The sequence below is a fragment of the Arvicanthis niloticus genome, chromosome 3 (genome assembly GCF_011762505.2).
Source record: "Arvicanthis niloticus isolate mArvNil1 chromosome 3, mArvNil1.pat.X, whole genome shotgun sequence".
Classification (NCBI taxonomy): Eukaryota; Metazoa; Chordata; class Mammalia; order Rodentia; family Muridae; genus Arvicanthis; species Arvicanthis niloticus.
Genome location: NC_047660.1, coordinates 116061552 through 116078173, shown reverse-complemented (window position 1 = coordinate 116078173; position 16622 = coordinate 116061552). Strand labels below are relative to the sequence as shown.

The following is a 16622-nucleotide window of genomic DNA, read 5'->3' as shown; positions in this document are numbered from 1 at the left end:
CAGTGAGAAGATGAAAGGTGGTTTTGTTTAATTTGCTCAGGTGTCGATTCAGCACCCTGGTTTTAACAATAGCACTGAAACCCACCATGCTTCCACGGTGGGCTGGCATTTTAAATTCCCGTTCACATTGTGACTTCTCCCAGGAATCAGTTTAAAAGGGAAATAAACCTTTTGTTTCTTTCAGTACAATAATACTGTGGGGAAACGGCAGATAACCAGGTATAGCATGCCAGTTTTCAAGGCAGTTCAAAGCAGACATCCTGACAAACACTACAGCTAATAAAAGAAGACAATGTTGCCACATTCAATCTAGGAAGGCTTTTTGTGAAAACAATGCAGAGGCTTGAACATTCCTAACATATCAGGCAGTTTAGGATATCTGCATATTAACATGACTACCATAGTGAAATACTTTTCTGGTGACTTCTACAAGTTTCTGACATATTAAATTTCATTTTCTTTACCCTTTTTGAGGCTCAAATTTACTCTCAAACTATATAGGTTCTGTTTATTTCCTTGCAGTTTTTAGATTTTATATTTTCTTTTCAACAGATTGTTTTGTCTACCTCTTCTGTGTAATAGTTTTAGATCTCATGAAGTAAGGATACAGGTTTCTGGGTCTCTGATTTATCTATACTAGTTTGGTACCTGGTGACCTAAATTCTGATGCCATTTAACTTTGCTTACAAAAGACAATGGCCTTTGCTCCAAAATATCTCCCTGTAGGACTGGGGAGATAGATCAGCTGGTAAAATGCTTTCATTGTATCTTTGAGAAACTCAGTTTGGTTCCCAGCACCCATGTGAAAAATCCTGGACATGATGATACATACTTGCAATCATAATGCCAGAGAAATGAAGACAGTCAGATCGTGTGGCTGAATAAGCAGCTAGCCTAGTTTAACCAGCAAGTTTCAGACCTGTTTCCAGGTAGATAGCACCTGAGAAAAGACCCCTGAAGGTGACATCTAGCTACCATTTGCACATAAATACATGCACATACTGATGTGAACACAACTGTGTCTATCTGCTACCTTCCTCCGGTCATGAAAAAGAACTAATCGTATTTCCTCACTCATTTCCTGAAATGTAGCTTCCAGCTACTTTGCATTTCCCTTTGAGAAGATGAAGACCTGATGATGGTTATGAGTCGTTATAAAGATATCCAAATGACAGAACAGCTGTACATAGTCCCTGTAGGTTTATCCTGTCAGTACAGCATTCTTATGTTCCATTTTATAAATATTGTCATTCAATAGGGTACCATGCTTGGGAAGATCGAATTTGAAGGCCAGTCTGTGGATTTTGTGGATCCCAATAAGCAGAATTTGATTGCCGAGGTTTCAACCAAGGTGAGAAATTTCCTTCTTACTTTATAGGTTTGTTTCATTCACTTGAAGCCTACCAGTTTTATAATATTAAAATCTTTATCTTGGCATAGGTCATGTTTTATCAGCACCAGCGCTAAAGGGGCAAAGTGGTTCCACGGCAGCAAGTGGCTATGCTATCAAATCTTTGCATGCAAAGTCAGTAGCCTTCTCTTGCAGACATTCTTGGAGAGCCCAGGCCGCCGTTTAGAGGCTTTCCCCTATAATTTTAGCTTCTCTCTTCTCTTTTCCTTGTTTAAAGTTTAGACCACATCAAGTAGAAAATGCACAGGTCTGCTAGAGGTAGACATGGCACTGAGCAGGATTCAGAGCTAAAATCTCCAACGGGAGATGGGATTAGACAAAAATAATAAAGGTCTGGGGTCATTTGTGCAGGAAAAATATCCCTCCACATAAAAGACTTACTGTATTATATTTGAGCTAAATAATTAATGGCCACAATGATATGTAAGTAACTCCAAAGTGAAGCGTGCTTAGCTTTTATGTATCAAAGGTAGAGAATATGTTTTAGATCCATGCCTCTTGGTCTTGACTGAATGTCTTTTAAACAAAGGTGTGAATGAATCTTATGTGCTATGCTCTCTGAACTCAGAGTCCATAGGAGTCAGGTGAGAGAAGCAGACAAGACAGCCAGTATGTACAGAATCCTGAGCTAAAGGCTATCTTTGGAATGCTCACAGGTCAAGGCAAGAGCATGCATGGTGTAGTAGCAAAATCAGACAGGTGTATCATTGAAGGCTTAGTGGAGGTGTTCAGCTTGCCAACACGCACAAAGAACCGGCTTCTGTAGATAGATAAACAGAAATAGAGCTTTTTTTTTTCTGGCAGAACTAATGCCATGCATACAGAGGCAGAGACCTGGGGCAGCTAGGTATGTTTGATGAGTTTTACATAATTTGATATGGAGAAGCAAAGGATTCACTTATATGAATAATGAATTTGGTGGATGTTGAGTGGATATGCATGAGATCCAGAGTGTTTCATCGATCAGTGTATCTTTGTCTGAAGAGCAGTACTGGGAAGTATGGGAAATTCATTCAGCATGTTTGGAGTAGATTGTAGGTAGGCAAAGGATCAAGTGACTTGGAAATAAAGTCATGGCACTTTTCCAAATGTAAGGAACACTGGCTTAGAGAAAATCACCATAAAGAATTCTGTGGTCAGTTGAAAACACTATATGATTGGTCATTTTCAAAATCCTAAAACAAATCTGCACATCCAGGTACCTGTGATGTTTTGTATAGCTTCTGCCATTTGCTATGGGAAGAACACATAACTGATCTTTCCTTTATGTGTAGGCTCCAGACCTGTGCATCTAACAGCATATGAATCAAAATTACTGAGAAAGTTGTGATATACTAAAGTGCACCTCTTTTTCTCCTTGCTAATTTCTTAACAACACATTGCAATGCAATGACTAGTTACATGGAATTTATGTCTTATTAGTTACTGTGAGTAAGCCAGAGATCACTTAGAGTGTGCAAGTTTTGTGAAAATATCACATGGTCTTAGAAAAGGGGGTTTTGGCATCTGTGGATTTTGGTACTTAAGAGTGTCTGATACTATTTCTAATGATAATGGCTAGATGACTGTAAGGTTTGTTTAGGTGGGGAATAATAGAAATGAGCATTTAAATTAATTCTTCTTCTTCTATTATTATTATTATTATTATTATTATTATTATTATTATTATTACTCTGTGTGTGTGTGTGTGTGTGTGTGTGTGTATATGTGTGATGATTGTGTGTGGAGGACAGAAGGCAGCTTTGTTGTCTCCTTTCATCTTTATATAGGTGTCCAGATATTGAACCCAGATCTTTAGGGTTTTACCACAAGTGCTTTACTTACCGAGTCATCTCACCAGCTCTATATTTTAATCTATGCCAAACCAAGGGGAAGAAAGTCATAGTGACAACAGCTGGTTCTGTTAACACCTTTGTAATTGAATAATGTCATTGCAGCTGTGATAAAATGTGTATTTGTACCAGGAAGTTATACAAATTTTGTGCGTTTTGTTTGATTATATGCCTTGGAAATGTTGAGCGTTTAATTAATTGTCATCGCATTGCGATATGATGTAGCTACAAGTAGATGGTAACATTGTTTTACTTTATAGCAGGAGCCCCAGGTTTAGACTAAATAAGTACTTTTACAAATTGTCTGATGAGAGACTTTATCTGTGGCTCGAATGGATCAGGTCAGCAATAATTCCCTAGATTTAGTGTTTTCTCAGCACAGCCACAGAAGGGGAAAAGTAAATGGCCAGCATCCCCTTTTTTATCTTTTCCTCAAGCACACTTTAAGGCTTATGAATGCATGTTTTATATAGACTTTGTGGAGAGGAAGACACTCCGGTTAAAGCGAATGCTCTTTCAAATATTCAGGCTGCATCTTTCATCTAGTACCGTTGGCAAGTCATGGAGTTATTCTAAATTCAGAGTATTCTAGCTAACTCTTGAAGCCCGGACCAGTGTGGCCACTCAATGCTCTAGGCTTCTTCCTCTTTTGTTCCTTTTTTTTCTTTGATGACTGGAGAATTGCTTCTTGAGTAGATGCCTATGAAGACCCATCTACCTCCAAGCACTACCTAAGTCATAGATAATGATTATGCTCTGGGTTCTTTTCTTATGAAATCTACTATTTAAATGCATAGGACTTTATGGTAATCTAAAAGGACCAGTTGGTCTATACTAGCTGGTGAGTTCTTATGACTCTTACTGATTCACCCATTCAGCCGCTCTCCATAGCCTAATATACAGTGACTCAGGGCCCCCATATGATCTGCAGTGCAATTCGATTTAAGGCATGATGTATCTATTACCTCGTCTGCCTCCCACTGAATGAGGCAGCACTATTTGAAACTTTCATTGCTAATGAGGCAAAACATGAAGACGGCAGTTAACTACGGAAGCAGCCAACTTTCTAAAGATCTTTCTTATCACTGTAATGAACAGTTTATATAAAACAGCAAAGTGCTTTTTTTTTCCTCATAAAAAAGGATACAGTCTGTGGTATTTGCTGTGCTTTTCTTACACAAATTGATTTTTAACTGCCAGTCACTCCCTAGCAGTTAACAATCAATCTGTTACCCATCTAAGCACCAAACACCCTCTGTGAATTTACTGGCCAGGCCTGGCACTTATCTCTGGAGCCTCCTCTCAGTGTCTGCTTTCTTTAAATGGCAGGATGTCAAGGTGTTTGGCAAAGGAAACCCTACGAAAGTGGTAGCTGTGGACTGTGGGATAAAAAACAATGTCATCCGCCTGCTAGTTAAGGTAAGAGATCTGTTCCCTGGAGAAGCTGAAGTCTGTAGTGCTGATGTATTGTTTGACTCCCTTTGTTTAGGAGAGAGAAGGCTTATTTGGGAATGTCAGGATCTCCTTTCTTCTTGCTGCCTTTGATTCACAAGACAACACATATATCCCTGTTCAAATAAAGGGTACAGACAACTGTGTCTTAAAAAAAAAATCCCCAAGAACAAAAAAAAAAAAAAAAAAAAAAAAAAAAAACCTCTATGGAAAAAGGGAACTTTCTTATCATTTATTTGTTATTATTTTAATTTATTTATTTTTACCCTGTTAGTTAGAAAACAAAGAGAACTTAAAGGCTGTTTCGTACATGCTCAGTTTTTGCTGCCCCCTCCTCCTGGTTCCTATCCACTTGGTGCTTTCTACTTTAGTTTCCCCCTTTCACTTTTACATCACATATTCTTCAGCCCCTCCATATTCCCTCAGTAAAGTCTCCCATTTCCTCCTCATTGGCCTTTCTCATTTTTCCAACTTCTACTCATACTTATTCCAGTGCAAAACATATACATATGCTTATATGTATATATAGACATATGTATACACACAATCTACATCTACACACATACATAACTACACACACAGACATACAGACACAGACACAGACACACACACACACGCACACGAGGGAAGAGTTAGGAGCCACACATGATAGAGAGTATATGCTATTCTTTGGAGCTTGGATTGACTGTTCTTATCATTTACTTTATTTTCATTGAAGTTTGGAAATGAAAGAAAGCCAGGGTTTATCTGACAGTTCCTCTGTTGGACTACTTTTATTATGAACTGTGTTAGCGAGGAGGATTATGTCCTGATATTGTTTAAGACTTCTATAGGGCTTTATGTAAACTCTTAGAAAACAAAGTAAAATTGAACCTTAAAATCCTTAAGGAGAATTTCACAACATTATAGCAGCATTTTATTAAGTATTATTTTGCTAGAGTTTCTCTTTATAACCTTCCCACTTTCAGAGTCTCTCTCTCTCTCTTCCTCTCTCTCATGTACACATGTATCCACTACAAACATACATGCACACTCTTAGGCATATTTGCATAACATCAAATTAGTGTGGATACAGGGGAATTCTTTAGTTAATCTTCTCTTTGTCAGAGACTATCAGCAATATTTAAATTATGATTTTAAATGATCAGATTTATTGATAAAATTGTTCATGAATCTTTTAGTGGTAGACACACAAAGGGCCCTTTCATAGTTCACTCCTATTTTTTTGCTATTTTAACTCACATTGCCCAGTTTTTAGTTGCAAGAATTATAGGTCTCTTTAACTAAGGGGCTGTTCTAGTTGGGTAGAGCCTGTTTACTGCCAGGAAATACATAGAACTTTCCTTAGAACACTCCACAGCCATTGATCATAGAATCAATACTAAGTTCCCTTTCCCTAGGCTTGGGTCAATATTCAATGCTGGCTTCAGGTTCTCATTGATCTCACACTCTAGTTGTCCATTGAGGTAACTGTTGCACACTGTACTGGAGTGTCTTGTGGTGTCATTTGTAATCCCCATTTATGTTTTTGGAAAAAGCTCCCAAATAAACCTTCAATTCCTCACCTCAGGGAATGAAGATTTGAACTCATTTAAAGACTTCAATGTGGAATTTTCAAACTTATCAAATAATTAAATTTTTTTTTTTTTTTTACTGAAATTTTCTTCATTCTCCATCTACTCTCCATTTCTCGTTGTCTATGATCTTTCTTTTTTTAAGTAATATTTTCACTCTTGGAAAGTTCTATACATTTACACAATGTCTGCTGATAGAATTTCACCTCCACTACCCCGCTTCCAACTTCATTTTGTTTCTCTCCTTTCTGCATTATGTCCTCTTTTTATTTGATTTTGCTTTTGTTATTCATTCAGTTCAGTCCATTTAGTGCCTATGTGCACAGGAGTTTCTTTTGTGCTCTTGGAGCATAACTGACTACCTGCTGCTAGACCAAAGGAGACCTATTATTCTTCCCTCAATTCTACCCATTCAATTGCCCATAGCTTCTCTGTTGGAGGTGGGGCTTCAGAGGCCCTCCTTCATCTGTAATGGAATTTTGACTTGCTTGACCTCTTATGAGCAGATCTTATGCAGGTAATCACAGCTACTGTGAGTTGATATGTCCAAAAACTGTGCCATATTCAGAAGTCAGCATTTCATAGCTCTCCTTCCATTCACTGGCTCTTACATTCTTTCCTTCCCTTCTTATATAAGTGTCATGAACCTCAGATGGTGGGTAGACTGATGTACATGACCCATCCAGAGCTGAGCACTGAGTGTTATTAATACTTGGCATTTTGAGAACTTCTGAGTCTCTGCTTAAAAGAAGCTTCTCTGACCAAAGTTTTGAGAGCCACACAGATCTATGGAAGCAAACATATATATTTGAAGTCATGATTGCTTAAGAAAACAACAGCAGTTAATTCCCCACTAGGGTCTATGGTTTTCTCGGGCATGAGATTTTGACCAGGTTTTTAGTGCCAGTCATGAAATCCATCTTTTGCAAAAGATACCCCCACCCCCATATCCAATCAGCAAGCACTTGATTATCTCTATAACCTTAATGCCACTATTACAATAGTGGATACATCTTGCCAGCCAGCCAGTCATCTTTGAAGTATACAATGGCCAGTGCTGGGTAAGGCCACAGATGACTTCTTTCCCAGCAGCTTGCATGGCACTTTGTAAGCTTGCCAGAAGGAAAAGGTGCTACCTCTCTCTCCTGCTTACTTTTATGAAAATCATTTTGACTTTCTTCTCCCAGAATATAAAGAGTTGGAAAAAAAAAAAAAAAAAAAAACACAGGCAGGAAAGGTAACTTAAAATTTGTCAGACAAAAGGAGAGAAAATGCAAGGGTCAGATGTGCTCATACATTTGCAGAGATGAATCTTCTTTGCCACTCTGTGCTGCAGCTACTGAGGTAGTTATCAGCCTTGTTGTCCTGTGATGGGGAGTTTAGCTATTGAAGCCATTAATGGGAGTGTGCCACTTGTTTTATCATGATTTGACCTACAATGCCTTTTCCCCTTTGCTTCTCAGATAGACCTATGTCCTATAAAGCACAATGGGCCACTCACATAACATTTTATTCAGTGTTCCTTGATTAAACACTCTATTTTAATTTCTTTTCGGGGCTGGTTCATCAAAAAAAAAAAAAAAAAAAAAAGACTGAGTGAAATCACACATTAGCAAAATAAATGTTTAATTCATCTTTCTTGTATTTCTTTTGCAGCGAGGAGCTGAGGTACATTTAGTTCCCTGGAATCATGATTTCACCCAGATGGAGTATGATGGACTTCTGATTGCTGGGGGACCTGGGAATCCTGCTCTTGCACAGCCACTAATCCAGAATGTGAAAAAGGTGTGGTGAGCTTGGGGTTGTGTAACTGCTTGGTTAGGGCAGGGATTGGGATGGTGGTGGTGAAGGGCACCTACCGTACTTTAAAGAAACTATGTTTCATTTATTCGGGTAGTTTTAGAACTTATATTAGGACGTTGGAGACAATCTTAGCACAGGTATTTTAGAGAGAAACAAGTGAGGACTCTAATTAACTTTCCCTTAGGGCAGAATAACCTTGACATAGCTTCTTCCACTAAAAGCAGTTGGCTGGAGTCTAAGGGTCACCTACAATGTCCCTCATAATTGCAAGATGACAACCCAGGCCCTTTATCTTAATGCAGAACCTATTAGACCTTCAGGTTTTTAAAATGTTAAATTATATTTAGCTTAATCTGAATAGCAAGAGCATCTTACTGAGTTCTAATGCTATAAATCCATCAACTGTGTCTTTTTTTACATTCTTATATTTTTGGTTGTGAGCCTAGCCTTTAACGGCTGATCCTCGACTTTTGAGGGCTGGAGGATGTTTTTAGCTTTCGATCTTTCAGAGACTGTTTGTCACTGTCTGTCTTTCTGGGTTGACGATCTTCCCTGATATAGATTTTGGAGAGTGACCGCAAAGAGCCATTGTTTGGAATCAGCACCGGAAACATAATAACGGGATTGGCTGCTGGTGCCAAATCTTACAAGATGTCCATGGCCAACAGGTAAGGCATTAGGACTGTTTGCAGTCAGACTACCTCTGAAATACCACCGGTAACCAAACACAAAAGGCTTAGAGAATTTACATAGTGTTTCTGCAGAGTAAAGGACAGCCATCCTCTTACAGAGTTCACAGTTGTCTGACCACCTGATACCACTTTTATTACATTTCTGAGAGGCAGCCTTCTCTAACGATAACTGCTATGGTTTAAGGTTATTTGCCTTCTCACAACATGAATTGAAGTTATAGTATTAAATCTGATGGTATTCCAAGGGAAATTGGTCCAATTTTAAGCTTAATTTAATAACACTTTAAGGAGCTAGGGTGGCTCAAGATCTAAGGGAACATCAGATCCTTTGTTTCACTTCTTTGCCCATCCCCCCACACTACTTTCCTCAGCACCAGATGAGTAAAGAAAGATGCCCTCCCACCAACTCTCCACACACAGTGGAACCCAGAGAATTCTGATCTGAGCAGTCATCTATCGGTTAACGGTTAACTCTGACAGTTCTCCTTGGACTTTAAAATTACTGTGGCTCCTTTAAAAGAAGTTGCATATTTGTCTTTCTGTTAAGCCAGCATGCAATTCCTTTTTGTTATGAGTGCCTTTCTAAAACTGATTGTAGAAGTTTAATAGACCTGATACTTAAGACTCAACAAAGCTTCCTGAATTGATTTTTTTTTTTCTTTTTGGAGGCTGGAATTATTGGGATTAACAATCTGTGACTCTTTTCACAAAGTGATTTTCACTAACACAGTTGAAAGTTCTGAATTTGGCTTTATGAGTAACATTAACATTCTCTTCACTCCCCTCCCCCTCTTGCTCTTTCTCTGCATCTCTCTCCAGAGGACAGAACCAACCCGTTTTGAATATCACAAACAGACAGGCTTTCATAACTGCTCAGAATCATGGCTATGCTCTGGACAACACCCTCCCTGCTGGCTGGAAACCGCTGTTTGTGAATGTCAATGATCAAACAAACGAGGTAAATGGTCTCAACAATCCTGTTCAGTTGGAAGTGAGAAATTAAGGCCTTTTCATGGTCTGTTTTGTACTTCTTTTCCATGTTTCTGTGGTGTGGTGTGCATGTGCACATGCATGTGACATGCATACTGTGCAGGTGTGTGCACCCATGTGTGCACATGGGGAGCCCCGAACAGGACACCCAGTTTCTTCCTAGATTGTTCTTCACATTATTGTCTTATGACAGGGCCATTCATTGAACTGGACAGTTTTGGCTTGGCTGGCTGGCCAATAAGTAAGCTCTCAGGAAGTGTTTAGCTCCATTCCTTAATGCTGAGGTTATAAGCACATACATTGACTTACTTAACTTCTTACACAGGTGATCAGAACTTGGACTCAGGTCCTTTTGCTTATAACTCAAGTGCTCTAAGCCATGGAATGATCTCCCCAGACAGCCTGTCACTGTAAAAAAAAGTAATTGCTCTCTTACTTTCTAATTAGCTGACTTGTTAAGAGCCAGCACTTGCACAATCCTCCAGAATCCACCTTGTACATCCATCATAATTAGGGGTCAGTTGATATACATCTGTTTGGACCCAGCCCTTGGTGTGTCCTTGAGTCTTACTTAACACTGGAGTACCCTTTAAGAACAACTTTGGGAAAGTCATTTAAATGTTGGATATGAGAGTTTTGTTTTATTTTGAAGAGATCCCATAAGGGACTCAAAGGTTATAGACCAACTTCATGTACCATATTATATTATGGAACCCTCATCCAGCTGCCTCTTTGTTGGGCTGTTTTGTATTCTTATTTAAATAGACAGGTGAATCTTTAATGTCTCCAATCATGTTGTTGAATAGTACTGGGAATTTTCCAGAACTTTATTAAGCACTTAAGTCGGTTTCCTATTTGAACTTTATTATCTCCTGAATAATACATTGCCATACTTGACATTTGTTGTCATAGAAGGAATTTCTCCCTGTTTCTTATTCCTTTAGGGGATTATGCACGAGAGCAAACCCTTCTTCGCGGTGCAGTTCCACCCAGAGGTCAGCCCGGGGCCAACAGACACTGAGGTATGCCAGCCAGATGATGTGTTATATACTTGAAGAAAAAAAATCAGAGATGCTTGTGTGTGAAGACTCAAGAAACCAAAATAATTGGTACATAATATTCTCAGGGAGTGTGTTTTGGTACCATGCATTTTGTATTAAATTCCCTCATGAATATCATGGAGTAAATTTTAATCTTTTTTAAAATTTAAAGTGGGAAAGCCCTTAAGAACTCAAAGCAATGCTATGGTGCTATTTTTATGCATTATCATTCTAATATATTTAGTTCTGAAATTTACAATTGTTGTGCTATGCAAATGAATTCCCTCTTGCTCTTTCCATCTCATAACTGGAATGAAATTTTAATCCCCCATCTGTGAGTTTAAAAAAAATCCCTATGGCAACTGGTTGTGTATCCACAGAGGGAGGATAAACAGCAGCAGGGGCAGGAAAAGGGGCAGCGGGGAGGGGGAAAGGCAGCCTGCTTGGTCACATGATTTACATGACTTTTAAAATAAGAACCCAAAGGAATGCTTAGAGCATTGTGTTTCTAACCTAGATATTTTTCTTTTCTTTTTTCTTTCTTTTTTTTTTTTCCTGTTTTTAAATATGAGCTCTTGGTTCAGTATTCAAGCACATCCATTCAACCAAATCTCACAATGATTCCTACCCTGACAAACCTGGCATGTCTGGAGTGATTCCTCTCCTGCATCCAGGAGCCTCCCCAGGAGCAGTGTTGACCATCACTGTCAGCAGATACCCCCACTCAGGACCCTCATCTAGTGACAATTTTCTAGTCTCCCCTGAAGTTCTTATTTGGCCTAATTTGATAAGAATAGACATTCAGTTACTGGATCAAATCCAAAATCCAAACTAAAACCAGCAAGCAACAAAACCTCCAATATTCATGGAAGAACTTACAGTAAAACAAACAAATCCCACAAAGGTCTCTTGAAGCTCCCACTCAACCCAGCATTAGCAGTGTTGTTAGAGACCTCTTAAGTTCAGAAGTATGTAACTAGTAGGTTTTGCTTTTCTTTTCTAGTACCTATTTGATTCCTTCTTCTCACTGATAAAGAAGGGCAAAGGCACCACCATTACCTCAGTTCTGCCTAAGCCAGCGTTGGTGGCATCTCGCGTCGAGGTCAGTAGCTGTGGGCTTGGTTTTGGTTTGTGAGTCACATACTCTCTCACGTGATGACCTTCTAAAGAAAATGATGTAAATTATACTAATGTCTATGAAAAATGAACACCAACATTATATTTTTCTGTTATCCGTTCTTAGTAGCCATTGGGATTTACTTTTAAAAATTTAAAATATTTCTATTAACTCCTTGAGCATTTCATAGTGTGTTTTAATCATAGAGACACAGCTCTCCAACTTCTCCCAGACCCACCCTTCTTCCCTACTAGTTCAGCTGTGTCCTCATTGTTTTTAAGCCCACCAAATACAATTTGTTGTGCCCACATGTTCTTGTACGTGTGACCATTCACTAATTATGACCCCTGTAAAGAAAATTGACTTTCCTCCCAGCAATTAATTTCCTATAGCTCCTCAACTAAAGGTGGGACTCCATGTCTGCTTTCTCCTTCCATTCTGGAATTTTGTCTCTCTTGAGCTGAGCTTGCATAGGTCTTGTGTATGCTGCCACCAACCATCATGAGTTCATATGTGCAACTGCCCTGTTGTATCTGTGAATCTGTCTCATTGTAGGCACTCACTGCCCTGACTTCTACAGGTTTCCTGCCCTTCTTGCACAATGATACTCAAGCCTTGGGAGGATATATATATATATATATATATATATATATATATATATATATATCTCCCATTTAGGACTGAATTCCCAGGCATCTATTTTCTGCACAGAACCTTTGTCTAAACAAATCACACAGCGCCTAGGGGAGATCCTACCATGATTATTCTGCTAAATGGACATAGTGCTAAACCTTTTCCCAGTGACTTATTTTTATAGCCGGAGATTAGCGGTTTCTCAACCCTCGTCAGGGAAACTTCATCTTGTAACAGATGGTAATTAACACGCACAGAGACTCACACCTGGTCAAGTTGCAGAGAATAAGGAATTTTCACTGAAAATACTGTCTTCTAAAATTCCCTTCTTCTAGACTAATAATAGCAACATACTAAAGAATAGCATTATCTTTATCTTACAATTTGGTATTTTTCCATTACCCATCCCAAATCATACCTCTTTGTAAGCCTGATATATACTTTAGAATCACTGCAGTTGATACAGTTGATAGAGCATTTTTTCTAATTAGATGAACCTCCATTCAATATGGTAAACAAAATTTTATTATCTTACCTCTAAAGGCAAGTGGGTAAAGATTAATATGTATAAGACCTAAATCATTATATATTTAAACTTATATGTTAATATGATAAAGCTTTATTCCTTTTTAATAGTATAGATTTTAGAATGTATTTATATTTACAAAACATGCACCATATATAGGCAAATATATTTATACACAAATTTTTGGTGTCGAGTAGATGCATTTGGTATTTGCATATTCATAAGTCAAATATCAGCCTCTTTCAAAATTCTTTCACTTAAAAAAAACTGTTCATGAATGTTGGAAAGGGCATTGAAAATTAAAGTATTTTAGTTGTTAATCTTTTTTTTTTCCCCTTGGGAATCACTATAGAAACCCAGACAACGTAGTTTGGCTCTTCTCCTCTTGCAAATACCTGATTTCCATTCCCGAGACATGATAGTAATGTTTCTTTTTTACTGTTTACAGGTTTCCAAGGTCCTTATCCTAGGATCAGGAGGTTTGTCCATTGGTCAGGCAGGTGAATTTGATTACTCGGGATCTCAGGCTGTAAAAGCCATGAAGGTGAGACAGCATGAGCTTTCCCAGGATTAATACGCTCTCCTTAATGAGTCTAATTAGTATCTTGTAATTTAGATTTATGATACTTCTTTCTAAATTCACTATAATAATTTTCCTTAGCTATTGGTAGAACTCTGTAGTAAAAGTTGGGTCAAAATCAAACCAAAACTTTTAACTGTTTCACAGGCACACATCTGCCAAACAAAGTGGTTGGAATCATGTACATTATTGTCTTCTTACATTGAAAACATGAGCTTGCTTTTACCTTTTCTGGAGTACGTTGTTAAGTATGTTCATGTTTGATGTGAAAGAGGCAGTTGGGGCCTTAGGGTCACATCCTATTTTAGTTACTTTGGGTATTTCTGTAGTGGATGTGGGATGCCCTATGTGGGTGAGGAAGGGCAGTAATACATTTGTTCAAGCTTACAAAATTATCACCCGTCACCCAGGGAATCCTATCCACTTATTGCTGACTTGCAAACTGGATGACATGGCTGTATTTTCAAGTGGAAAGGATGATTTGATTCTTGTTGGGAACAATAAACTTGGTTCTTCAATTCACCAAGTTCCCCACTGCTCCCCTAACAAAGCCAACCCAGTGAAACTGTCTCCTGTGGTTCAGGCATTCTTCTGCAGAGACAACTTGTTCTCCATTAATCCTGTCTCCAATAACCTCAACATCTTGGTGATAACCTGGCCATCCACAGGTGATGTAAGCACTGGGTCTGTGACTCTGCTGCAGACATTCACTAGAGATCTGGCTAGCACTGAGCAGCACAGAGATGTCAGATGGAGAGTGAGACAGCTAACATTGGAGAACAGCTGGCTAGTTTTCCTATGGTCCAAGATTCCCCTTGATGAATGTTGTTGAAAAGATATTAAATCCTTCCCTGATTCCTGATGCCTAATTTCTCTTCCCTTTTCTCCTGTCCTGTCTTCTCCTGTCCTCTCCTGTCCTCTCCTCTCCTCTCTTGTCCTCTTTCCCTTCCCTTCGCTCCCCTCCTCTTCCATCTCTCTCCCTTTCTCTCTGCATCCCCCTTTCCTCTATTTCTTTCCCTTCCCTTGGCCCCTCCCCTCCGCACTTCTCATCTCTTCTCATTTACTTGAGGGTATACATTATTTCCTATACATTTAAAAATATTGATTCACTTAATTATATTTTGATTCAGAATCTTGTTAATTAGAGATTTTCAACAGTTTAGCTTGGCTAGGACCTGATGTAACTATATTCAGGATCTGGAATACTTTTAAGTAGTATACATTTTCACAGTCTTTGGTAATTTTGTCATATTTTCTCTTGTAGCTCAAGAATACAAATTATGCAATGGCATTTGATTAATTAAGAGATTTATAGATAAACTCAAACTAAAATGTAACAAAAACAATGATGTGTGACATATATTAGAAAGAATTAGGACAAAGTTCATGTAAAATGAATTATAAGTGGTGTAGATTTTTAAATGAATTAAAAAGTGATTAGCATGTATGGGTGAGATTTTTTTCTATAAAATTCATAAAAGTTGTTTTATTTGCTACATATAACATATTCGATATCCTGAAGTTTGTTGGTACGTCAGGAGTAAGCTTTCCTTTATATCTCTGTTAGTGATATGTTTGTAGTTTAGATTGATTTATTTCTATTGTAATCTATATTCAAAATATATTTGCTTAACTTTTTGTATCTTTGCAAGACTTGGTTGATAATAACACTCTTATTCTGAACAATTTTTTAAAATCTTGACTGATGACTCGTACTGAAGTCAGAAAAGTGCATTTGGATGGTAACATTTACATTAGAGTACAATGTCAGCATATAACCTTTAGTGGTCTGTTTAACCTCATTGAACCTCAGTTTCTTCAATGGAAAGATAGGCATCTCTCTTATTGGATTAGTAAATGAAAATACATTAATCAATATTATACTACATGCAATTTAAAATAGCACAAGCTGTATTTAGATTTAATTTGGAGCTTCTTTGAAGGCAAAATTTGGCTTTCAAGGATGAGTTTTAGACACTTGGTATAATTCCCTTTGTTAAATCATTACAGCAGGCTTAAAATTCTAGGGAAAACAGTCATCAGCAAGCAGGTGCATCTTAGTAGTTCTAGCAGGATTAAGACACATTATACTGCATTGTAAATATACACTCAATACTACTCTCAGACAAGATATATAGAGAAAACCGTCTAAGTTGCTTCCAATTCCATAGTATGCTTGCTCACTTTCAGTTTTTGATAATTTCATTCTTTTAAGATTAATCAAGGTGAGCAGAAGGTCTCTAGACAGTCTCTCTAGAAATGATTTCCAGTTTGACTCACCACCTGCACTGGCGAAGATTCATGGCAATGACCTTGAGGGATCTGCACCCTTCTTTTCTTATTAGCATTATTTTAAACTGTTTTCTTTCTTCCTTTGGCAAGATGCTTATTTTTCTTTAATTTTTATTGACTTGTACTATTGATCCCTGCAGGCAGTCCAGAGAATAAAAGATTTGTTAACCAACTAGTCTTCATTTGAACGTAGTAACCATCATCTCTCTTAGACCATAAATTCAGACACTTAATTTTTATTCCAGGAAGAAAATGTGAAAACAGTCCTGATGAACCCAAACATTGCATCCGTGCAGACCAACGAGGTGGGATTGAAGCAGGCGGATGCAGTCTACTTTCTCCCTATTACCCCCCAGTTTGTCACAGAAGTTATCAAGGCTGAACGGCCTGATGGGTTAATTCTGGGCATGGGTGGCCAGACAGCTCTGAACTGTGGTGAGTTCTTTTCTGCTCAGGTGTGGATTGTTCTACTTATACATCAATGTGAAACACACGCTGTTTGTAGTCATCTAATAGTTGTGTTCTGTGTGTTCACAAAGCCCTTATTCTATTGTATAAGGAAACAACAAATGAAAACCTACAACGCCATGCAGTAAATTGTATAGTTGATGGCACAAAATAGTAGAAAAAGGAAAATGCTCATTTTAAGACTCTCACGTGGCTGAATGGGTTTAGTGGGT

At 38.2% G+C, this 16622-nt stretch overlaps 1 protein-coding gene across 2 annotated transcripts in view; it reads left to right on the top strand.

Annotated features, from left to right (window-relative positions):
* The window catches only part of Cps1 (carbamoyl-phosphate synthase 1), a 116402-nt gene that overhangs the window by 33842 nt on the left and 65938 nt on the right, over window positions 1-16622 (top strand). For both annotated transcript variants that reach the window (XM_076931724.1, XM_034498207.2), the window contains 9 exons: window positions 1259-1351; window positions 4573-4662; window positions 7926-8054; window positions 8634-8740; window positions 9584-9722; window positions 10699-10776; window positions 11798-11896; window positions 13519-13614; window positions 16188-16377. In XM_076931724.1, the coding sequence (XP_076787839.1) occupies window positions 1259-1351; window positions 4573-4662; window positions 7926-8054; window positions 8634-8740; window positions 9584-9722; window positions 10699-10776; window positions 11798-11896; window positions 13519-13614; window positions 16188-16377 (1021 nt within the window). The remainder of the gene's footprint in view (window positions 1-1258; window positions 1352-4572; window positions 4663-7925; window positions 8055-8633; window positions 8741-9583; window positions 9723-10698; window positions 10777-11797; window positions 11897-13518; window positions 13615-16187; window positions 16378-16622) is intronic.